The 26,179-nt window shown below is 39.7% G+C and overlaps 1 protein-coding gene across 3 annotated transcripts in view; it reads right to left on the bottom strand.

Annotated features, from left to right (window-relative positions):
• LOC126470364 (methionine aminopeptidase 1D, mitochondrial) overlaps positions 1-26,179 on the bottom strand; it is a 128,739-nt gene that overhangs the window by 60,869 nt on the left and 41,691 nt on the right. For all 3 annotated transcript variants that reach the window (XM_050098163.1, XM_050098165.1, XM_050098164.1), the window contains exon 4: positions 16,776-16,926. In XM_050098163.1, the coding sequence (XP_049954120.1) occupies positions 16,776-16,926 (151 nt within the window). The remainder of the gene's footprint in view (positions 1-16,775; positions 16,927-26,179) is intronic.

Genomic DNA, 26,179 nt, shown 5'->3' with positions numbered 1-26,179 from the left:
CTGCTGAGTGTGCTGGTGTCAAGAAACTTAACCATGTAATATTTGTAAATACTACTGGATTGTCAACATCATGCCAGCATCATTTTCTTCTATATGAACTTTTTTTGTAATGCATAAAATGCGGTAAAATTATAAATATGTTGACGCAAAATCGGGTGCAACTTAACATTGTGGACATAGAAAATTTGATTTAAATGATAAAAAATGTTGTAAACAGTGGGAAAATGTTAATTCTGGGAACATAAAAGCAGGGTTACACTGTATTGTGCAGACTTTACAACATTATCTGATCCGATGCCTGTGGAATGCTGAAGCAGTTATCATGTCAGGAAAGCCTCAAACAGCACATGTTGGATACCTACTTCCTATTACTTAGTATTTGGCTGTTTTCTTTAATTATTGAGGTCTAAGATTTCTAAACCAATTTTTCAGGTTCTCTTTTATTATTACCCATATTTTATTATTTTAATTATTAATTTTAGACAGTGTACAGAGTTCTTTTGCTCTTTTATCATTTTCTTTGTGACAGCATAGTATTCATTGTAATATAAAATCATTTCTACTTCAATGTTTGTCCTAGCCATCGCATATAATTTTCTTTTCCTTGTACATGGTTTTTGATGTCTTAATGGTAGCATCTACACTGTCTTGGCACAACAGGTGTTACAAACTGATAGAAATGTATGTTATCTGAACGAAAGAAAGCAGAGTGAAACAATTTCATATCAGTTACATAACAATACGTCTCAGCAGATACAAATTTGTTACTTTTTGTAAATGATACCAGTATAGGAATAAATAGTAGTATTAGTCCCTTTACTGAAAAGGCAGCTATCAGAAACTGAGAATGTCAATAAATGGTCCAAGGTAAATGGATAATCATCAAATTTTGAGAATATTCAGTACATACAATTAAGCACCTCTTACAGAACTACATGAGCTATGACTATAGTCTCCTCCGACTATGATATACAACAAGGAGAAACTGTAAAGTTTTTCAGGTTACAGTTATAGCATAACCTTAATCGGAAAACCCACTGTTTGAATCAATGAAGCGCCTTAATACAGCTACATTTGCAGTGTGCATGAAATAAAAAAAACAATGAACAACACTATTTTTTCTGCATATTTCCTATCACCAATGAGATACAGAATCATTTTTCTGGGATAGAATCTTATGAACAAACAAGTGCATTATAAGAATTACTTGTGGTGTTGATTCTAAAAACTCCTGCAGAGTCCTCTTCACAATATATTTCTTCATTAATATCATTTGCCACTACCCATGTCCGTCTTTTCTTAAAAACAAATAATGAAATACATGAATATAACATCATGGCCTCCACGATGGCCTCAAGGAGTTTACATTAATACAGGAAGGAGTCACATACACACATATTCAACAAACTGCCAGAGCATATCAAACGTATTATAGATAAATTGGTTGAGTTCAAGACTGATGTAATAACTTTCTGTTGAGGAGCTCCTTCTGCTTCACTGGAGTGCATTTTAAAAATAAAAAAATTTAAACTAATGCTTCAGATTATTTTATAACTATGGTACTGTATTACAACAGTATTTCATAATGTTATGTCATTTCATTCTACTGCACCCAAGTAAAATTCACATTTGTGACTTCCTTCCACATCCCCAGCACCCCACTCTGCAAAATCCACGGCACATGACTACTGTAATGTAGTTTACTATAATGTAATGTTAAATTTAGAATTGTTATCTGTCACATTACACACATCACATTTTTGTACAGATATCTCAAAACTTTCTGTTGTCAGTTGATTAAACACTCTACTTGTTTTGTATAATGGCACTTCTTCGTGGTCAGGCAAGTTTTTAAGTATAGCCACTCGTTCATCATGGCCAGAGACATCATTCACAAATGGATACATATTTATATCACTCATAACCCCCAAATATGTTTCTATTAGCCTACTGCTCCCATGTACAATCCTCAGGTTGTAAGTGAAATGCAACAGGAGACCAGAAGGTTGGCCACACTGATGACTGTTTCACCCACACTTACATATATACTCTGCAAGCCACGGTACAGTGAATTCGATTTGAATATTGAATACTGAATTCTATTTGAATATTGAATGAAGAAAAATTGTGATCTATATGCCCATTTGTGTGCCCTAACCTCTTTTATCTTATTCTCTGTCTGATTCTCATGATCCCTACGTGAGATATATGATCATGGCAGCATAAGAGTCACACAATGTTCTTCAAATACAGCATCTCTAAATTAACCCAACCAAGGTTTGAGAATACTATGATATCTTTCTTCCAGGAACTCCCATTTAAGTTCTCTAAGAACTTGAACTGTATCAATTTTTTATGGTCCTCCCAATACATTTATGAATTCGTTCCCTATCTGGTTTCATCTCTACTTGATAAGGACTCTAAACACTGGAACAGTACTCCAAAACAGTCTTATATGTGATCTCCTTTACAGATGTATTGCATCTTCCCAGAAAACTTCCCACAAATCTAAGTCTTCACTTCATCTTCCATAAAACTGAATTTATGCGGATGTCTCATTTCATATCACTTCTTAGCATCACCCTTAAATACTTATATGATGTGACCTGCTCAAGTTGTTCATGATTAATCTTGTAATTGAGTACTATTGGGTTCTTTCTCTTTGTTGTAGGAATTACTTGAATATTTGCCCACATTTAAAGAGAGCTGTCATTCATTACATGAAGAGAAATTTTTGGTCAACTCCTTCTGCATTTTCTTACTATTGTCCAACATTCCTATCTGATAAATTGTTAAAGTATACTGAGAACACTACTGATCCTGTTACACTTCCTTGGAACTTACCATATGTTACTTTCATTTCTACTGAACATTCACAACCTAGTTTAACATACTAGATTCTATTACTCACACATTAATGAAGCCCAGCATATACTCATGAAGATACTCCAAATGATTGTATCTTGGTTGGTGTTTGATAATATGCTACAGTGTCAAATGGCTTTCATAAATCTAGGAAGATATAATCTATCTGTCGATCTGCATTTATTGTCTCAAGAATATGTGAATGAATAAAGCAAGCTATGTTTCACACCAAGTAGTTTTTTTCCTGAATACATGCTGATTCTTTGAGAGAAGCTTTCGTTCCTCCATGAACATCATAATGTTTAAGCTTATAATAGGTTCTAGGATCCTGCAACAGACAGACATCAGCAATACTGGTCTGTAATTCTGTGCATTCTTTAGCATCTGTACAAGTGTGAAAATGCTACTTCACTACAATGTCAGCACAGATACTTCATGGGCCAGTGGTGGCTTGATGGTAGCTGGGGAACAGAAGCCCATGAGAGAGAAATGAACTCACTGTATGATGTTGACCTACAGGAAGCAGAGAGTCCAAACCCATGCAGAGATGAGCACAGGAAGAACTGAGTGTGCAGCTGGTGGCGATGACTAATGGTACAACACACAATACAAGACACCAAGCGAGATCCGTGAAGGTCGACCTCTGAGTAAGCTCTGGCTTGCCCACCCTACTGCTGCCCACAGTGCCTCTACCAGTGGGTCTGTCCAGACTATGTGTCACATTCAGCCTTCATGGCAGGCTTCTGCACTATCCCACAGTGCTACCCATGCCAGCTTGTCTGCTTCCATTGTGATTTCCACTAAAAAGGCTACATAGGACTGAAAATGAACAGACTTGGGCTGCAACATTTCTGGCACAGAACCAAAGAGCCACTGAAGGCCCCAATAGCAGACCAATCACCTAAGGAGGCAATGCCGACACTGCTGGCTCTGCCAGAAGGGTGGAATGGCACAGAGGCTGTGGCAACATGAGATCCACTGGTGGCAGTGGAGGTGATGCCACCTCCATCATTGAGAGGGAGAAGGAGGCGGAGGAGGAGGGTGGATCAAAATCCATGGGTTCCACACTGGTAGGTGCAGGTGCGGGCTTCACTGGGGGCTGCTGTTGCAAGCGATGTGAGGACAGTGAAGTGTGGGGAGGGAATGGCATTAGGGAATCATGGACCATCAAATCATGGCAGTGCTGTCCCAACAGGGTGTGGGCACAGCTGATTAGCATGGCGGGTTACCTGCTCCCAACCAACATCTACCACAAACAACTGCCAACATTTGCAGGCCAACACTGAAGCCCTGGGAGGGAGATATGACAGTCCACAGTGGTCCATGGCTTGCTACTCAGGGGCAGCAAATCCAGGAGGGCCCACAGCTGGCACCTGTGCAAATGTTCCACCAGACTGCACCCGCTAACCAATGTCACCTGCTATAGCACGAGAAAGCTCGACAACACATTGTCATGGAAAGTGGCAGACACAGATTTCTTCATTTGGCTCTTAAATGTATTCACAAAGCACTCCACCTTTGAGTTAGAAGGCAGGCAAAACACAGGGGCAGTCAGATGCTGGATACCACTGCAATCCCAAGCACAGTCCTCAAACTCCTATGACAAAAATTGCTGACCATAGTCACATAACAGGGTCCTAGGGGATCTCTCAATGGCAAAAATGACTGAAAATGGGCAAACCATGGCAGTCAATGACATAGTGGACAGCTTGGCCACGTATGCAAAATTGGACACTGTATAAACTACTAACAGCCTTGCTCTGCTCAAAAAGGGGCCATCGAAATCAACATACGCACTCTCCCATAGGTGTTTTGGGACCAGCCAAGGAGACAACTGGTACAGCAGTGCAACCTGGTTCTGTACACACACACATACACTTCAGGAATGCTAAGAATGCACCAGATGCCAGTAGGCATGGCACTGTGCCAATGCCTTCATATGAGTCATATTCCCGTGAGATGAATGCAGCAACAGGAGCATGCAAGGATGCCATGCCAATGGAACAACCACATGGCAGTATTGCTTCTCCATAGTGAGCATGAGAACCCCCTGGACAATGTTGAAATGATCTTGTAGGAGGAAAAACGTATGCCACACCTGATCTTCCCCTGAAGAAATGTGCTCCAGTCAGCCCAACTGGATCAATAAAATGATACGCCAGAAAAGCATGTCAGGAGCTGTGGTGGTCGCAACTTTGCATGCCATCAATGGAAAGTCTGAAAGGGATTGCTGCAAGGCATCATCTAACATGAACACAAGAGCCTCTTGCCGATCGAACTCAGGACTGGGCCCCACTGGTAGCTGCGATAACATGTCAGCATTGGTATGCTAGGCAGATGAGTAGGAATGAATGTCGTAACAACAGTTACTGAGAAAGAGGATCCACAGCTGCAACAGGTTGGCTGTCCTACTACCCGGCAGCTTGGAATGAGGGCCAAATAAGGAAACCAACAGCTTCTGGTTGATGATGAGGAGGAACCTCACCCCACACAGGAAGATTTGGAACTTTTTGAACCTGAAAATAATAGCTAGTGCCTTCTTTTCCATATGTAAATAATTATGCTGCACAGCAGGAAGCACCTTTGATGCATAAATGATGGGCTGTTCGGTGCCATCCAGGTTCCAATAGGACAGGAAGGCACCAATGCTATATTGGGACATGTCAACTTAGGCTAGGGTTAAGGGTTCACCCACTATAAAGGAAGCCAGGTAGGGAGCAAAGCACAAATGCTGCTTGAGAGACTGTAAAGCACATTGACAATCCACATACCAGACAAACTTAACACCCTTCTGGCAAAGCCAGTTAAATATCTGGCTAATATGCATGGTCTGGGGAATGAACTGAGCATAAAACAAAATATTACCAAAAAAGGACTAGAGCTCCTTCAGTTTCTTGGGTGCTGGTATGTTAACAACGGCCTGGATGTGTTCATCTGTGGGGACAAGACCATCTTTACTAAGCACATGACCAAAAAAATGCACTGTTGGGGAAAAATACTGTTATTCCACAGTTTGCAATGAAGGCAATTCTCTAGGAGGCATTGGAAAACTGACTGAAAACTTCACTAAACAACTCTGCCTGTAGTGGAATTGGATACCAACCTGCTACACATTGCATGCTGATAATCTGTTTAAAATAGCCGCAAAGGCACAAGACACCCTCAGGCTTCTGAGTCACCACCAAACGGGTGGTCCAATGACTCAACGAGATAGAAGAAATGACACCCTGATTCTGCCAATGATGCACCGCAGCCTTTATCTTGTCATGCATGGTGAAGGGAATGGGGTTGGGATGACAAAATTTGGGTACCATCAACAGCTTAACAGAAATGTACCGTGAAATTTTCTGCTCAGCCCAAGGTATTTTCAAACAGTGGGCTGTAGGACCACAGTAAGAAGTCCAAAGCATGAAAAGATAGGGACTGAGACACTAAATGCACTTTCTCAATGATCAGGAAGCCAATAACAGAAAATGCATTGAGCCCAAGGATATTTTGTACCAACGGTGAATTGACCACTGACTAGGTAAGCTACTGTTCCAAATTCTTATAATGTGCAGAGATGGAGAATTTCCTTCACAAAGAAATGTGCAGTTTACTATAAGACACAACTTGACAGAGTGGCCATTGCAACTCTGGGTACCCCCAAGAACCTGTATGTATCTAACTCAATTAGGCCGACCATCACTCCTGTGTCTGCTTGAAATTCGACTGCCCACCCATTCACTACCAATGTCAGCAAAATATGGTGGAATGACATGTACTGGACATTGGAGGCAGCCCCAAATTCCAGTGAAAGTGCTGGGTCACCCAATGACTGACTCATGGCCTGTTGAGTATCACAAACATTTGCCAAATGACCTATCCACCAGCATACCCCACACATGGCCTTAATGTGTGGGCAGTCATTGCTGCTGGCTCGCTCAACAAGCAGAAAAGGAGAATGACACTGAGGACCCAAAAAATGTCACTTACAGGAATTATGATGCTATGAGTGGGGTAAACCCGCCAAGCTTAGCACAGATCAGGACAGACAGCACTGCCAAGCCACTGCAGTTGAACTGTCAACAGCAACAACACACGGCAACTCGGCAGGAGGCAAGGCCACCTGGGGTATCCCTCAGGTCAACAGGGACTGGTAGGAATTTTACAAAGGAGGATCAGGTAGTGATAGTGGGTGGAGCAGGGAACAGTCTTGACAGGAATGGGGAATATGATGCAGGTGGTGACCTGGTGAAGATAGCTACTCAAACTGGTGGCAATAATGTGCATTTCGTGCAACTGTTTCAGCATCATGATTGGCCTCATCTTAATGCAGTTGTTAGGTGCATTAACATGGGGATGGAGAGGGCACTGATGGCAGAGGGCATAGGTCACATTTCAATGGTGCCAGTTGGGTTTATCAGCAGATCAGGTTTCACTAGGCATGGCCCAGATATGGGAAGGGGAGGCTGACAAAGCTTATAGGTGACAGTGTAGTGGATGGTCGTGGTGGTGGTGTGATCACTCTTGGAAATATTCCTGTAGTAGCTGGTATTAGAGGTGAACCTTTTTTAGACCTTTTTCAGATGACAGGTAAACCAGCTTAAGGGAAGTCCTTCTAACTAAGGGCTCACCTTCAGAGGATACCATGTTTGCAAGCAGAGAAGGAATTAGAACATTTCACCACAATATAAGAGGTATTAGAAATAAAGTTGGTGAACTGCTTACAGATGTTGACTGAAATTATTGGTATCTTGGCACAGCACTTAAATAATTTCACAATTCAGAGGCTTCCTTTACCAGGATACATATTAGTTGGCTCTTTTTCAAGGAGTTCCTTGTGGGATGGGGAGTGGCTATGTACGTAAAAAACAGTATTCCATTTTAGTCCAAAGACCTAACATGGCACTGCACTGAACTGAACAGATACTTGAATGTTGTGCAGGGGCAATCGAATTTAGTGAAACTAGACTTCTAATTGTTGTTGTTTATAGGTCCCCTAACTCTGACTTCAGAGTATTTCTGCACAAGCTAGAGAGGGCTCTCAATTCACTTTATAGGAAGTACCAGAAATTAGTTATATGTGGTGACTTCAATATAAATTTTGTGTATGATGGTGCAAGAGAAAAGATGTTGGTAGATCTCCTAAATTCAAATGATCTGATGCAGACTGTTGTTTTCCAACTAGGGTGCAGGGGAGCAGATACACATACAGTACTTAATAATCATTATTGTGCATTGCTGGTGAATTAAATAAAAATTTAGCTTCTACAGGGAATTATGTAACTCTCTTGGCAAATGCCTTTCCGAGACTGATGTCTGAAATACTCCTCAGTGATACGGACAATGGAGAGATTGAGTCAATAATTAAATCACTGAAGACTAAGGATTCTCATGGTTATGATGGAGTGCCTAGCAGAATATTAAATTACTATGCTGCACATGTTAGCGCTGTATTTAGCCATATTTGTAATCTTTCCTTTAGGAATGGTCAGCTTCCTGATTGATTAAAGTACTCAATAGCAAAGCTACTTTATAAAAAGGGAAAAAAGGATAATGTAGACAATTTTAGACCTGGAATGAGATTTTCACTCTGCAGCGGAGTGTGCGCTGATATGAAACTTCCTGGCAGATTAAAACTGTGTGCCCGACCGAGACTCGAACTCGGGACCTTTGCCTTTCGCGGGCAAGTGCTCTACCATCTGAGCTACCGAAGGTAGGAGATGAGATACTGGCAGAAGTAAAGCTGTGAGACCGGGCGTGAGTCGTGCTTCGGTAGCTCAGATGGTAGAGCACTTGCCCGCGAAAGACAAAGGTCCCGAGTTCGAGTCTCGGTCGGGCACACAGTTTTAATCTGCCAGAAAGTTTTGATTTTAGACCTATTTCTATGTCACCAGAGTTTGCTAAAGTTATTGAAATGGCTGTGTATGTAAGGATAATTGATTATTTTATATCACAGAATTTGCTATCAAATGTACAGTTCAGCTTTAGAAGCCATTTAACAACTGAAAATGCTATATTTTCTCTCTATGAGGTCCTGGATGGGTTAAACAAAAGGTTTCAAATGCTAGGCATATTTTTTTATTTAACTAAGGCATTTGATTGTGTTGATCACAAAATATTGCTCCAGAAGTTGGACCATTACAGAATATGGGGAGCAACTCACAATTGGTTCACCTCTTCCTTTAGCAACAAACAGCAAAAGGTCATTATTCACAATGTTGAGAATGGCTATGATGTAGGGTCTAAGTGGGGAACGGTCAAGTGGAGAGTGCCCCAGGGATCAGTGTTGGGGCCACTCCTGTTCCTTATTTATATAAATGATATGTCCTCTAGTATTATGGGTAATTCTAAAATATTTCTGTTTGCTGATGACACTAGCTTGGTAGTAAAGGAGATTGTGTGCAACATTGGCTCGATTTCAAATAGTGCATTTCATGACCTAAGTTCATCACTTGTAGAAAATAAACTAATGCTAAATCACAGTAAGACTCGGTTTTTACAGTTTCTAACACACAATTCTACAAAACCTGACGTTTTAATTTCACATAATGGGAATATGATTAGTGAAACTGAACAGTTCAAATTTCTAGGTGTTCAGATAGATAGTAAATTATCGTGGAAAGCCCATGTTCAGGATCTTGTTCAAAGACTTATGCTGCCATTTTTGCTATTCGAATGGTATCTGAAGTGAGTGATCAATCAATACAAAAATTAATCTACTTTGCTGGTTTTCATTCGCTTATGTCATATGGTATTATATTCTGGGGTAGCTCTTCCCTTTCTAAAAGGATATTTTTGGCTCAGAAATGGGTGGTTCGGTCAATAAGTGGTGTAATTCCATGAACCTCTTGTTGACCCCTGTTCATGAGTGGGTATTTCAACATTGGCCTCTCAATATATTTATTCCTTACTGTCATTTCTTGTTAACAATATTAGCTTATTCCCAACAATAAGCAGCTTTCAATCAGTTAATACTCAGCAGAAATCCAACCTACATTTGGATTGGACTTCCTTAACTCTTGTTCAATATACTGCTGCATCCATTTTCAATAAGCTACCACATGAATTCAAAAATCTTAGCAGTAATCGAAACTGAAGTGTTTCTTCATGGGTCATTCCTTCTATTCTGTCGAGGAGTCCCTTGAAAAAGTAAGCTGATTCCTGTTGTATTGTTGATTGCATTTACTTAAACTTATGGACTGATCTTTTTCGGGTTCATAAACATTTTATTTTATTTGTCTCTTCTTTTCTGTTCTAATTTCATGTAATGACACGCTCCATGACCTTGGAGATTTGCCCCTCAATTTGGTTCTACGGAACTTGACATGTAAATAAATAATAAATAAAACATGTGCACACAATTGCATGGCCTGTGAATTATCAGAAAAAACATCCCTTGCCACTACCACAAGCTCAGATGATTCTTTTGTTTGGGCAATGTCAGCTAATGAAGGGTCGATCTATGTCAAAACCCTAATCTGAACCTCATGCTCAGGAGTTTACCTAGCAATCATGTCCTGAACTGGCGAGTGTGCATACTTGGGGCTCTCGAAATGACAGTTGCATGAGAAGCACTAATAACTGGTGAGTCAGGCTGCATACGACTGCCCAAGACACTTGTGGTGCTGGTTAAACTGCAACCATGCCACCACCACATGGGTTTGATGTCTAAAATATGTTTAAGCAACCAACCAAGCTCATCAAAGTAAAGTTTCTCAGATTTAGTGGAGGGTTTCCAATTTTGGAGACCTTCATATAAACCTGTGCTGCTGTGCAATAACAAGGCAGCCTTATCAAGTGGATTGACACTGCACCTTACCTGGCAGTGCAGCAAGAACTGGCACAGGTAATACCCACACCTTTCTGTCAACTCTTCAAAACTAGAAAATGGCATTGCGGATGGCGGAAGGTGGCTCAGAAAATGGAACAGTGGGTGCCTGGTCTCCCAACGATACAGCAGGTCTGCATTTTGGGATATCAGTGCCTGCATCTGCTCCCATTGCTGCTGCTGCTGCTCTTTCTGCAGGCATAACTGTCCCTGCTAGAATTGTAGAAATGTCAAGTCCAGATGGGCCAAGTGAATATGAGGAAATGGGGAAAGAAAATATAGGGGTGTTGCATGCATAAGAATATCTTTCGTCACCATGTTAGTATCCGCACAGATATAACATCACTGCTCCACTACACATCCAGCACAGATACTTCACAGGCCAATGGCTGCTCAATGATAACAAGGGAAAAGAAACCTGTGAGAACAAAATGAGTCTGAAGCCATGCAGACACACCTGCAACAGCCCATACACATGTCACATGTGCCCTCCGTAGAAAGTTTCTGCGCTATTCTGCTGTGTTACCGACACCAGCTCATCTACCTCCACTGTGAGATCTGCTGGTGGTGATACTAAACATCTAATATTCTACCCTTTTGTGAGCGAGATAGGAGTGTGAATTGGAGCCTCGTCATCTCAGAACATAACTTCCTGATTAACCAAAATCATCTGTACCATGGAGCACATGTGATCATCTAACCTGTCCATATAATCCTTTGTTTTAATTTATTCCTTGAGAGTAATTGCAGGACCAATCTAATAGTGTGATAATGCATCACCATATAACCACCTCCCTCTACAACTGTAGGAAATATTTTCTTTGGATATACCGGGTGATCAAAAAGTCAGAATAAATTTGAAAACTGAATAAATCATGGAATAATGTAGATAGAGGGGTACACATGCTTGGAATGACATGGAAGTTTTATTAGAACCAAAAAAAAAAAAAAAAAAAAAAAAAAAAAATACAAAAGTTCAAAATATGTCCGACAGATGGCACTTCATCTGATCAGAATAGCAATAATTAGCATAACAAAGTAAGACAAAGCAAAGATGATGTTCTTAACAGGATATGCTCAATATGTCCACCATCATTCCTCAACAATAGCTGTAGTCGAGGAATAATGCTGTGAACAGCACTGTAAAGCATACCCGGAGTTATGGTGAGACATTGGTGTCGAATATTGTCTTTCGGCATCCCTAGAGATGTCGGTCGATCACGATACACTTGCAACTTCAGGTAAACCCAAAGACAATAATCGCACGGACTGAGGTCTGGTATTTTTCTTATTTATCACTTCTTCTTCCGTGTGTTTTTGCTTTTGGAAGCTATAATTGTCGAGTGCTAGTAATAGTGTTCCATAGATTTCGTGTTTGTTTTGAATACAGTCGGAGAGAGTCCCTTTAGTCAGCCATACTGCCAATTGTGCTAGTGTTTGTTTTGAATACAGTCCAGAGACAGGTAGTGCTATTTTCATTGTTTTCTACAAGAAGTGTCTAGTAACCACAGTTTAGTCAACTATCAGCCGCCTTTAGTGAATTAGCAGTCTAGTTAAAAGTTGATTAACTCTCTACAGTGAATTGATTTCTTAGGATGGATAGGATGTGTGACTGCTGTGTACGGACGCAGGAGGAGCTGGCCACTGTTCACGAACATCTGAACATGTTGATGGCCGTGGTCAGCCATCTCCAGCCTGCTGCCTCAGAGTGTAGCGGCAGTGGGGAGTCTGGTGCATTGCATGGTACACCCCAAGTGTTACATGCTTCACCCACTGTCCCTGCTGTCGAGACATCTTCGCGGGTACCGGGCGCGGTTGGGTCATCCTCTCCCCAAGGGGAGTGGCGGGTTCAGCGGCATTCGCGGCGCACGAGGCGGAGGGTCAATGTGGAGGCTGGCCATGCGGCATCACCCGCTCTACCTGTGAGTGGACATGTGGCTGCTCCTTCAGCAAGGTCCGAGCAGGGGTAGGGGTTTATTAGTGATTGGGAGCTCCAACGTTAGGCGGGTGATGGAGCCCCTTAGGGAAATAGCGGAAACGTCGGGGGAAGAAGGCCAGTGTTCACTCTGTCTGCTTGCCGGGGGGTCTCATCTGAGATGTGGAGGAGGCCCTGCCAGCGGTGATAGAGAGCACTGGGCGCATCCAACTGCGAATTGTTGCTCATGTCGGCACCAATGACTCCTGCCGTCTGGGTTCTGAGGTCATCCTCAGTTTGTACAGGCGGTTGGTGGAGTTGGTGAAGGCAGAAAGCCTCGCTCGCGGGGTGGAATCTGAGCTAACTATTTGTAGTATCGTGGAGTGCGTGTGGAGTGCACATGTGGGTTTTTTAGGTTAGAGAATTCTCTCCCTAGGCCCGACAAGACGCCCCCGGAGACGCGGTAAGGTAGGAGTAGGCAAAATGCAACAGGGAATAACAATATTAATGTGCTAATAGTAAACTGTAGGAGCATCTATAGAAAGGTCCCAGAACTGCTCTCATTAATAAACGGTCACAATGCCCACATAGTACTAGGGACAGAAAGTTGGCTGAAACCAGATGTAAACAGTAATGAAATCCTAAACTCAGATTGGAATGTATACCACAGAGAGAGGCTGGACAGTGAAGGGGGAGGCGTCTTTATAGTGATAAGAAGTGCAATAGTATCGAAGGAAATTGACGGAGATCCGAATTGTGAAATAATTTGGGTGAAGGTCATGGTTAAAGCAGGCTCAGACATGGTAATTGGACATCTCTATAGGCCACCCTGGCTCAGCAGCTGTTGTGGCTGAGCACCTGAAGGATAATTTGGAAAATATTTTGCATAGGTTTCCCCACCATGTTATAGTCCTGGGTGGAGATTTTAATTTGCCGGATATAGACTGGGAGACTCAAATGTTCATAACGGGTGGCAGGGGCAAAGAATCCAGCGAAATTTTTTAAGTGCTTTATCTGAAAACTACCTTGAGCAGTTAAACAGAGAACTGACTCGTGGCGATAACATATTAGACCTTCTGGTGACAAACAGACCTGAACTATTTGAAGCCGTTAAGGTAGAACAGGGAATCAGTGATTATAAAGCAGTTACTGCATCGATGATTTCAGCCATAAATAGAAATATTAAAAAAGGTAGGAAGATTTTTCTGTTTAGCAGAAGTGACAAAAAACAGATTTCAGAGTACTTGACAGCTCAACACAAAAGTTTTTTGTCAAGTACAGATAGTGTTGAGGATCAGTGGACAAAGTTCAAAATCATCGTACAATATGCATTAGATGAGTATGTGCCAAGCAAGATCGTAAGAGATGGAAAAGAGCCACCGTGGTACAACAGCCGAGTTAGAAAACTGATGCGGAAGCAAAGGGAACTTCACAGGAAACATAAACATAGCCAAAGCCTTGCAGACAAACAAAAATTATACGAAGCGAAATGTAGTGTGAGGAGGGCTATGCGAGAGGCGTTTAACGAATTCAAAAGTAAAGTTCTATGTACTGACTTGGCAGAAAATTCTAAGAAATATTGGTCTTATGTCAAAGCGGTAGGTGGATCAAAACAAAATATCCAGACACTCTGTGACCAAAATGGTACTGAAACAAAGGATGACAAACTAAAGGCCGAAATACTAAATGTCTTTTTCCAAAGCTGTTTCACAGAGGAAGACTGCACTGTAGTTCCTTCTCTAAATAGTCACACAGACGACAAAATGATAGATATCGAAATAGATGACAGAGGGATAGAGAAACAATTAAAATCATTCAAAAGAGGAAAGGCCACTGGACCTGATGGGATACAAGTTCGATTTTACACAGAGTACGCGAAGGAACTTGCCCCCCTTCTTGCAGCGGTGTACAGTAGGTCTCTAGAAGAGTGTAACGTTCCAAAGGATTGGAAAAGGGCACAGGTCATCCCCGTTTTCAAGAAGGGACGTCGAACAGATGTGCAGAACTATAGACCTATATCTCTGACGTCGTTCAGTTGTAGAATTTTGGAACACATATTATGTTAGAGTATAATGACATTTCTGTAGACTAGAAATCTACTCTGTAGGAATCAGCATGTGTTTCAAAAAAGACGATTGTGTGAAACCCTGCTCGCGCTATTCGTCCATGAGATTCAGAGGGCCATAAACATGGGTTCCCAGGTAGATGCCGTGTTTCTTTACCTCTGCAAGGCGTTCGATACAGTTCCCCACAGTCGTTTAATGAACTAAGTAAGAGCATATCGACTATGAGACCAGTTGTGTGATTGGATTGAAGAGTTCCTAGATAACAGAACACAGCATGTCATTCTCAATGGAGAGAAGTCTTCCGAAGTAAGAGTGATTTCAGGTGTGCCGCTGGGGAGTGTCGTAGGACCGTTGCTATTCACAATATACATAAATGACCTTGTGGATGACATCGGAAGTTCACTGAGGCTTTTTGTGGATGATGCTGTGGTATATCAAGAGGTTGTAACAATGGAAAATTGTACTGAAATGCAGGAGGATCTGCAGCGAATTGATGCATGGTGCAGGGAATGGCAATTGAATCTCAATGTAGACAAGTGTAATGTGCTGCAAATGCATAGAAAGAAAGATCCTTTATCATTTAGCTACAATATAGCAGGTCAGAAACTGAAATCAGTTAATTCCATAAATTATCTGGGAGTACGCACCGGGAGTGATTTAAAATGGAATGATCATCTAAAGTTGATCGTTGGTAAAGCAGATGCCAGACTGAGATTCATTGGAAGAATCCTAAGGAAATGCAATCCGAAAACAAAGGAAGTAGGTTACAGTACGCTTGTTCACCCACTGCTTGAATACTGCTCAGCAGTGTGGGATTTGTACCAGATACGGTTGATAGAAGAGATAGAGAGGATCCAACAGAAAGCAGCGCACTTTGTTACAGGATCATTTAGTAATCGCAAAAGCATTACAGAGATGATAGATAAACTCCAGTGGAAGACTCTGCAGGAGAGACGCTCAGTAGCTCGGTACGGGCTTTTGGTGAAGAGAACATACCTTCACCGAGAAGTCAAACAGTATATTGCTCCCTCCTACGTATATCTCGTGAAGAGACCATGAGGATAAAATCAGAGAGATTAGAGCCCACACAGAGGCATACCAACAATCCTTCTTTCCACGAACAATACGAGACTGGAATAGAAGGGAGAACCAATAGAGGTACTCCAGGTACCCTCCACCACACATCGTCAGGTGGCTTGCGGAGTATGGATGTAGATGTAGATGTAGACCTGGGAGGCCAAGCATGACGAAAGTGGCGGCTGAGCACATGATCATCACCAAACGATGCGCACGAGAGATCTTTCACGCGTCTCGCAATATGGGGTGGAGCGACATCCTGCATAAACATCGTACGTTCCAGCAGGTGTTTATCAGCCAGGCTGGGGATGATGCAATTCTGTAACATATCAATGTACCTCTCACCTGTCAAGGTAGCTGTCACTGACATTTTGCTCCTTTTTTTTATGATAAAACCCCATGTCATTCCAAGCATGTGTGTCAATTTTTACCTCTCTATCTACATTATTCTGTGGTTTATTAAGTTTTCAAATTTATACTGACTTTTTGATTACCCGGTACATAAATAAAATCAATTGATGGAAAAAAGGTTCACAATGACACATCACGTGACATTACTGTCAACCTATCATTGCTGGTCCATATTACATGATCCCAACACCTTCTGCATTGTATTAAGGTGTTACTGGAGATTATTAGACGTTTGGAAACTGCAACATGGTTTCAGATGTGCAGTTGGTGTCAGACTGTGGTTGAAGAGATGGTGTGTTCAACCTAATGACTAAATTTTGACAATGCTCGAGTCATTTGAAGACTGTGTTTCTTTACATTTCTTTCATATAATTAGCAATTATGGTCACTGACTAATTGCATTTACCCACAGCCACTCTGTTTAAGATTTGACTCAAAGAGTTTATACTCAAATGCTTCAGATACTGAATGAACTTTTTGGGTGGCAAATTACAGTAATTTCACTGAGTTCTTCTGCACTTTATACAACAAAATTTCCTTCAGAAATGTTCCATAGTTTACAAAAGATTACCAATAAATGCTTTTATAGGTTTTAAGCATTGACTGTAGACAACAATGTATGACTCACCGATTGCTGAAAATCTTTCACCTGGTCCACAGGCACCGATTCCTTTCAATAAGCATTTTTTTGCCCCCTCGACTAAATGTATTCCCTCTTCATCTACATTTCCCACTAGAAATGTTGCAGAACAATCACCATGATAGCCTCCACGAAAGACCTGAAACAGTACATCATTTTCATTGATCATTATAAAATCTGAATGATAAACAAAGAAGAGAATTGATAGCATTTACCTAATTACTTATTCTAAGAGAACTCATTTATACTTTTTTTTGTTTGATGATATGATGAAAAATGTGTGTCTTTCTTAATAAGTACATTCTTTGGTTATCTAAAAGATAGTAAGTATCTGTTGCATGTAAAGGATTTATGGACACATTAAAACTAAGAAACACAGTACTTATTTACAAGAGCATAGTGTAACATGTTATTTGTGCAATATTGTTTTGTCTGTTGGATAACTGCACATTTCCATGTGTCAGATGAAAACTGGAAGGAAATGAGTAACTCAGGCAAAACATGAAGCAATTGACACAAAGGTTAAATACGATTTTAGAAATGCTATGCTGGAATTTGCTTGTCTTACAAGCAAAACTGCACATTTGAGTTGAGATTGACAGTTGGCCGTGTGGGTGAAGAATGCTGCTGTATTCAGCTTGGTAGAATGCCATTAGAGCATGATTTATGGAACAAACTATGATCAAGGAGGATTTGCAGATTGGGGGGTGGGGATGGTGTGTGTGTGGGGGGGGGGGGGTTGGAAGGAGATGACACCTGCCACCTCAGCTTAAGGACACATATCTGCATAATGAAAACAACTGTGTGCTGTACTGCCACTTGCACACTCAACAGCCAAGATATTGCCTGCTACTGTAGCTTGTTCTAAGCCTCCTGCTGGAAATGGAAGTAACTGTTGGCTTTGGCACCAAAGATGCTAAAATTTTTGTCAGCTGAGTTTACATTTGACAATGGAGTGTTACCGGCCATGAAGTCTTAGAGCACTTCATTTCTTCCACACATCATTTATTACTCAGGAATACATCCATATTTTATTACAATAAAGTAGTATGGAATTCACCATCTATGATATACATTATTCGGGATAATAAACATGTTTATGAAATTCTCCATTATTTTTTGAGTGTATGTAACATTCTGAACTCCTTGGTTTAGCTTTGAATCATGTGGTTCTGGCATCTCAAAGAGTAAATAGATATAGAAGTTTGTTACTGAAAAGTTTTAGGCAAAATATCTGAAGTACTGATGCTCCAGATGTGTGCCCAAAAAATGATATTATAATATTGCAACTGATGGGAATACTTCAAGTGACATATGTTTATGTATGTCATTCCCCAATCAATGTTTCATGTCTACATTAAAATTACACTGCTTACTGCACTGTGCTATAAGTCAATTTCAATACTAACATGCTGAGAACAATGCAGTAACAGAACTTTTAGGGCATTGTCTTGAGTAAACTGTGTGTTCATCCCTTTTGCATTGTGTCATAAAAAATGAAACTATTAATGTAAGATACCTAAAACTGAAACTGTTGACCTGCTTACTAAAGAAAATTCACTTAAGTATTAAAAAACTGTGTGCAATAAAGACAATACTGAAACCTAACATCTAACACTAACAACTTGGGAACCTTCAACTAACACTAACAACTTGGGAACCTTCAAAATCGCATGTTATTCACAACCATGATAACTTGATTCTTACACAGGAAACAATGAAAACTACATCTACATTCTCTGGATCACTATCAAGTATGTAACAGAGGGCCCTTTAAACCATAACATTTATTAAGATTTCTTCCTGCTCAATTCACTTATGAAATGTGGAAATAATGATTGCTTAATTGTCTCCTTGGGAACTGTCATTAGTCCAATTATATTTTCCTGGTCTCTGCAGAAGGTACATGTAAGAGGCTGAATGAAATTAATACAGTACATCCCACAAATTGATTACTGGAAATTCTATAGCAGATTTTAGTGAGCTATGTGGCCTACTATTTTTCTGGTTGTCTGCCAATTAAGATTTTTGCAGATTTTCTGTTAACTCGTCAAGTGAACAAGTCTGTTCTTCTTTTTAGGGCTCAATACCTTAATCAGTAAAAATGGAACCTTTATAGGATCACTTTGCTAGACATCTGTCTGTCTGTCTGTCTGTCTGTGAAAACCCCTTTTTCTCAGGAACAGGTACAGATGTTGAGATTTATGTTACATACTAAGGTTTATGGTTCCTTAGTGGGGTAAAAAGTTTAAGCTTCTCAGTTAGCACACTCAAGAGGGCTGTTTATGTCATATATTTTGATACTCACAAACTTGCTCATTAAAATCTACAGATTAGATTAGACAGAATTACGTCTATAGAAAAAATTAAGTTTGTACAGAACCCTCAGAGTCAAGTCGTACAAACACTTGTGTGGCTTTCTCACCTTAGTTTTGTATATGCTTTCTGTTAATCTGACAGGATATGGTTCTGATGTACTTGAATTTCAAGAAGCTGTACACAAGTCTTTTAAACAACTTCTATCATGGGCAAACTACAGTTTACAAATACCCTACAAATTAACCACTTTTTCTATTTTGTTTTAACCACAACTGAGCCTGTGTGATTGTCTCACTTCTGTCACCACATACTTTTACTCCCAGATACTTTTATGAGATGACAAATTAATTGCATAATCACAGGCTACTACATTTTTTTATATTTATTGAAGTTTATAGCTTTAAAGTTCACTACATTAAAAGCTAGTTGTCAGTGTTAGCACCAGACTCGTAAGTAGTGACAGTGTAAATGAATAGTATCACAATTTTCATGTGGTGATACTTTCACAATCCTGTTACCTGTTAACAGTCAGTTATTGTACTATTATCTGTTAAAAGTCAGTTATTGCAACAAATACTATTCACTAACATTTAATACATGAAATGAACTTCTTGGGGCACATACAAAGTTATTTTTCTGTGTCATTATGATCCTCTATCCACTGCTTTCTACAGCTCAAGAAAAGATTTATCCAGTTGTAAATTGAATTATATATCCTGTACATATATGTTCTTTTTCAGTATGTATCAGCGCTGAACAAAACTGAAAGCTTTTGAAAGTCCAGAAACACTGCTTCATCAGATGAGCTCTATACATGACACTTAAGATTTCTTTTGTGGAGAACATTATTTTGTTTTTTTGTTGGTATAAGAGTTCATGCTGTAGTCCATAAAAGTAATTATGTTTGAACTCAAAATAAGATCAAGAATGTGGTATAAATGGAATTCAGGTCACTGTTTCAGCTCTACCTTTTTTTTTTTTTTTTACTTCAGCACTTTTACCACAAAACCTGCTTGTCCTTCAGAGAGCCTTCAATACACTAACAAGATGGAAATTTCTCAGCCTAGTACAGAATAACATTAATATTGGTGACATTCGATTTCTTATATTGGTATACGATGCACAATAGCTGTCAGCTTGATCTGTGGTATAGTTTTGTTTATATGACTTTTTAAAATTGTCATTTTACATGTATTTCAATCCAATGGATGGTGGAGTACAATGGCTTCATAAAATTATTTGTTTTGTTTTACTTATCATCAAAGGGCTTTCATATAAGTTCATGACTGCTTACAAGCAGTCAGCTCTTTCATTTCCAACAGTTAAGATAAATTATGGGTAGCAGAGTTAAAATATGTCCAAATTCTCTTAAAGGTGATTCATGAGGAAAGAGGTCCCAAGAAAGCAACCACATATGAAAATACCAACAAAAAGGAAAAATTATTTTAGAGCATTGGTGACTATAAGCACCTGTAATAGTTGATGCTTTAGCTTATTAGAAGGACTGTTGTAGTGTTTTCTGCATGATATGCACTGTATTTGTTGGATGCTGACCAAAAGAAAATGCAGAAATTAATTTTTCAGCAATGTGTGGACTGACCGAAAGAGAATACAACTCTTTTAAAAAACTGAGTTGTTACTGTGGAAGATGCACACCTTCAAGACTTCAGACAGGTAGACCATAAGACACATAACCTAAAAATCGAAGCTTGGCAAATTTGCATTTCTGAGGTACTAGGCTAAGAGTAGTTACTTGGTCACCTGATGATGTTTTTTGCTGACATAATTTTTCAATGACAGAGAGGCTGCAGCAATTTTTAAAGTGACATATTTAAGGTTTTCCAATTCCATTGTAATGGATTCTGCACTAAGAGGACAGTGATACAGTGTATCATAGATCTAAAGTAACTCACCTTGTATTTATAAGGATGACATGACATTGCATGTGTAGCTCACTTGGCTACAGAACGCTTACAGTAAATGTCAAATATGATGACATTACCAGCAAGTAAAGTTGCAGATTGTGAGGAAGTTGTGAATACCTTTATTATTAATAACTTAATGTTCAAAGTTCATTTCACTACGCAGGCTGTTAAATTTTTCTATCAGAAGCTCGTTGTTAGATTCTTCAGTGTCAAAAACAATTATTACATCATCCACAAAGCACCTATAAAAGTGAATTTTATTTGAAGTAGTGAAGTCCACGGAAAAAAAATTACATTCCAAGTAATTCACAAATATATCAGCAAAATGCCTACCATTAAACCCAGGATTGTTGGCCATGGGTAATTGTCATTTACTGTAAGCCTTCTACAAGTAACACAGTTATACATGCCATGTCATGTCATTCTCATAAGTACAAGGCAAGTTATTTTACACCTATGATATATTGTACCCTAAAATTCCTCTTAGTGTAGAATCCATTACAAAAGAATTGGAAAACCTTAAATATGTCACTTTTAATAATGGCAGCAGCCCCTCCACCACTGAGAATTTATATATGCAAAAAACACCACCATGTGACCGATGAACTACTCTTAGCCTGGTACCTCAGAACTGCAAATTTGCCAAGTTTCCATTTATAGGTAATGAGTCTTATAGTCTAGCTAAACTTTTTCTGGGTCAAAATGTAAGAAGAGTATATACCAGCTGTAACAAAATCCAGTATCAATACATTCATAATGGGCATCCCTGGAAAGATTAATAAGCTGCCTATGGTGTATATAAACTTAAGTGCTGGGAATGTCAAGCAGTTTACACTGGACAGGAACATCTCCTCACCACAAAGGGGCAGGTTAAACCTAATTCCGCCTTTGCAGAACATCTCAAATCCAGTGGCCACAAAACGTGTACAGGAAAGCAATGGTTTTATATTATGCTCCCAAAGGGAAGAGACTCAACCTTCTTGAAGAGATTGCAATTGTTAACATTTGTACCTCAAGAAGGACATGTTGCTCAGTGATCAGTTGACAAGAGAAATCAAGTCTTCTATGATTCCCTGTTCCCCATTTTTTAAGAATATATCTTCCCATTCTTTACAACCAAGGTCACTGTCATTTATGATATATATTTTATTGCACCTTATTACTATTTTCATTGTTTGATTTTAGCTTTATAGTTATTGTCAGTCTTTTCATTTATTACTGTTATTACAAATTTTACTTTTATTGTACTGTGCTTGCACATATGAGCATTTCTGTTGATGCCTGTACACACAGCTTTTGATCTTATACAACCTGAACTACATATGCTTTCATTTTTATTCTAATACGGTTTACATTCAAGTGTTATTCTGTTCATTATTATTTTATGATTTTTTCTGCTATTGTGGTTAATTTGTAGGGTATTTGTAAACTGTAGTTTGCCCATGATAGAAGTTGTTTAAAAGACTTGTGTACAGCTTCTTGAAATTCAAGTACATCAGAACCATATCCTGTCAGATTAACAGAAAGCATATACAAAACTAAAGTGAGAAAGCTACACAAGTGTTTGTACGACTTGACTCTGAGGGTTCTGTACAAACTTAATTTTTTCTATAGACGTAATTCTGTCTAATCTAATCTGTAGATTTTAATGAGCAAGTTTGTGAGTATCAAAATATATGACATAAACAGCCCTCTTGAGTGTGCTAACTGAGAAGCTTACAATGCTGTCTAGTGCCTGTCATTACTACTACCCAGTATCTCTTATCACTCACTCTTTGTGTATGTGGAAAGGCCTCTGGTGCCATTTTGATCTACTGCCATGTTTACAGCTTGTTCTGTGCTGTTACGACTATTGTCACCAATGCTCATGAGGTAACTTGGTCTCTTATTTTCTCCTTCTGTTCCTTACCACTCCCTGTTCCCAGCATTTTTCTTCAGTCTGTTTTTATGGTCTATTCTTCAGTTTATTCAGTTTGGTATCGTATACATAATTGATGTATGCCTCTTAGTTGTAACTTTAAAACTTTTTATGTGAGTTATCATACTTATATCGCTATGCCATATCATTTGGCCTGTTTTCTCATTCTCACTTTGCTGTTGTAGAAATCTAGGATACAGCCACGTTGGGTTAATTGTAATGTCATCCCCCCTTTATATTTCTAGAAAACCTGATGATGTCCTACCTGGGTGAAACATGTCATTCTTGAGTTAATAAAGAACACTGTGCAGTATACAACTGTTTTTAATATCAGACATAAATTTGTGCCAGTCCAATGAAGAGGTCATGGCAGCCATAACCAAGTATTCTGCAATCTTTCCAGAATCTGCCTTTCAGGGATGGAATGTACTAATGGGAGAAACATTGGTCACAGTGCATCAATGTTAAAGAGCACCATAATAAAAAATAAGTGCAATTTTTTCCTTATAAAACACTTTCAAATTTGAAACTTTTCACCTTACTCTCATAAACTTAGTGAAACATCACTCCACACTGATCAGTTTATTAGGCTGATACCCCAAGAAGAATTCATCAATTACATTTGCCAAGAAAGCCTACATTCATGTTTCCCCAAAACATTTCAGTACAAACTAACTTTTTTTATTAGTTTATGTATGAACCTTCTCTCCTGCTACGAATAACCCTTTTCTAACCTAGTTTAGTTTATCTTTATGGTAAACCCTAAATTTCATTGTGAATGTAACATTACTATAAATTTCTGCTCTTCCCTAATCTTGGGAACCATGATGCATGGCTTCCCAGAAGGTCAGACTCTGGCACTATTTTTATCAGCTGTGAACATGTGATCAGGTCTAGTAAGTTTACACTGCTTGAAAAAAATGCAACACTGTCAAGGACAAGGTTATTTTATTAATAAGTGATGTGACGGGTAGTTCATCATTGTAGGGGTATATGATAGCAAATTCAGACCACATGAAACACACATGCCACAGTAAAGGGTGCCCAAATAGTCATATCAATACACTGCACACCCCTCTCTGTTGGCCACACAGGTGTATGTATATTCTTGCATGCAACTGATCATAAAGGTGTTAAAATATATCATCTCAAGCATATTGCACCTTTTGTTGCTATTCAGAAATGGCTTTTGCAGGTCATGGAGGATTAGTAAGTTCCCACTTCATCATGTCCCGTATATGTTCAACTGTCAAGAGATCTGGTGATTTTGTTGAACAAGGCAATTGTTGTACACCACGAAGAGCACTTCGTGTTGGCAGCAGCCTTATGTGGATGTGCATTGCCCTGCTAAAAAAGCACATAATCTTTCTGTAAAAGAAATGGCAGCAGCACAAGGATAACAGCCTGTGCAATGTAGCGGGCACTGTTTACTTTACCCTGCAGAAACACCAAATGAGACCATGAGTTGTAACTGATGACCCTCCCACACTATGAAGTCTGTGATGGGACCTGTGTGTTGTGGGTGAATGCAGTTTCAAAGAGTCAGCTCACCAGGTATATGCCAAATGCTTTTACATCCATCACTTTCATACAGGCAGAGCCTACTCTCATCACTGGAGATTCATTCCACTTTCCAGTCAACCCTTTCATAACACCAGTGTAACCATGCTTGATGTTGTCAGTGGTAGCCAGGCCAGAGGCAAATGTTTTCTTAATCCTGATGCAAGCAAATGGGTCCTGATGGTCCCTGAACACAACAGGTGGACATGTCCTAGAATTTCATCCTGGGATGATGTTTGGTCACCATTGCTGGTTGCCCAACATGTGTAGCAGTGCATCGATAGGTCCATCCAGCTTCCTGCAAGCCCCCAATGTGGCGCTGTTCGTCTTCACACTGTTTCACACCATTTCCCTTGACAGAGCCATTATTCATCATACATTTGAACTGCCAGTGTTTAATAAGCCCCCTCCCACCCCCCCCCCCCCCCCCCTGCCTCTTCTGCACCTATTTTAACATTGAGGGCTTCTGAAAAGAGAAACATGTAACACGAAGATTCACTGTCAACTTGAGACAACTCTTCAGCATCGGCATCAGTAAGAGGGTCGGGTTTAGAGTCTCTGGCACTCCACTGACACTGCTCCCCCGTGCTTCTGATACACAGTAAAGTAGATGCACAGTCTGCAGATCAGTTTTTTTCTGTGGAAGAAGCTGCATCTGTGTGATGGCATAGTACTTAGTGAAACTTGGGTAGTTCAAGTACCTCTTCAAAGTTACCTCATTCAGCACATTCATTTGGAACAGCTCACCACTGACCAGCAGCTCCACAACTGAGAACATTTGCAGTGGGGTAGTATTCAAGTTTGTTAATTTTGTAGCAAACTTTAACCATGAAGTTATGCTCAATACAGAATTTTGCATATAGGCATGGGTAGAAATTTCACTTGGTGTCTTCTCCCAAATGCAAAAAATCTCATGATACAAAAACTCTAAACTGAGAGTGAGAAAGAAATGTATGCTTGTATTCCTCAAAAGAAAGGAACATGAATATTTGATCAATGCAAAGGACCTACACCCAACTTTTGCCACAGCAGGAGTATATAAAATCCCTCTCACATGTGATCAAATGTATGTGGGAACTATAAAAACAAGCAACAACCACTTAATGCCTTCCTATGAGACAGCTTCCATTCCGTTTGAACTATGTAAGCACAAACCACATGTGGTTCAAAATCAAAAAAGATAGTTTCAACAGCAACTGAGAGATTTATACCAAATAAATTAATAACAGATGGAATTGACTCCAAGTGGTACACAACAGATCAGAACACTGCTGCAGAAGAAACAAAAAATAAGCCTGCCAAATTTAGTGCTAACTTTAATGTAAGATGCTTTTAATAGTTTCCAGAATGAAACTCTGTCTCTAAATGTGACAGAAAATCCAAAGAGATTCTAGTCATACGTGAAGTATGCGAGTGAAAAGATACAATCAATACCTTCCCTGCCCGATAGTGATGGAAATGTTATTGATCACAGTGCCACTAAAGTGAAGTTACTATACACAGTTTTCTGAAATTCCTTCATCAAAGGCAATGAAGTGAATATTCCTGAATTTGAATCAAGCATAGCTGCAAACATGAGTAACACAGAAGTAGATATCCTTGGCATAGCAAAGCAGCTTAAATCCCTTAACAAAGGTGAGTCCTCTGGTCCACGATGTATACCAATTACA

Source organism: Schistocerca serialis, chromosome 3 (genome assembly GCF_023864345.2).
Source record: "Schistocerca serialis cubense isolate TAMUIC-IGC-003099 chromosome 3, iqSchSeri2.2, whole genome shotgun sequence".
NCBI lineage: Eukaryota > Metazoa > Arthropoda > Insecta > Orthoptera > Acrididae > Schistocerca > Schistocerca serialis.
This window is presented reverse-complemented; position numbering and strand designations above follow the sequence as displayed.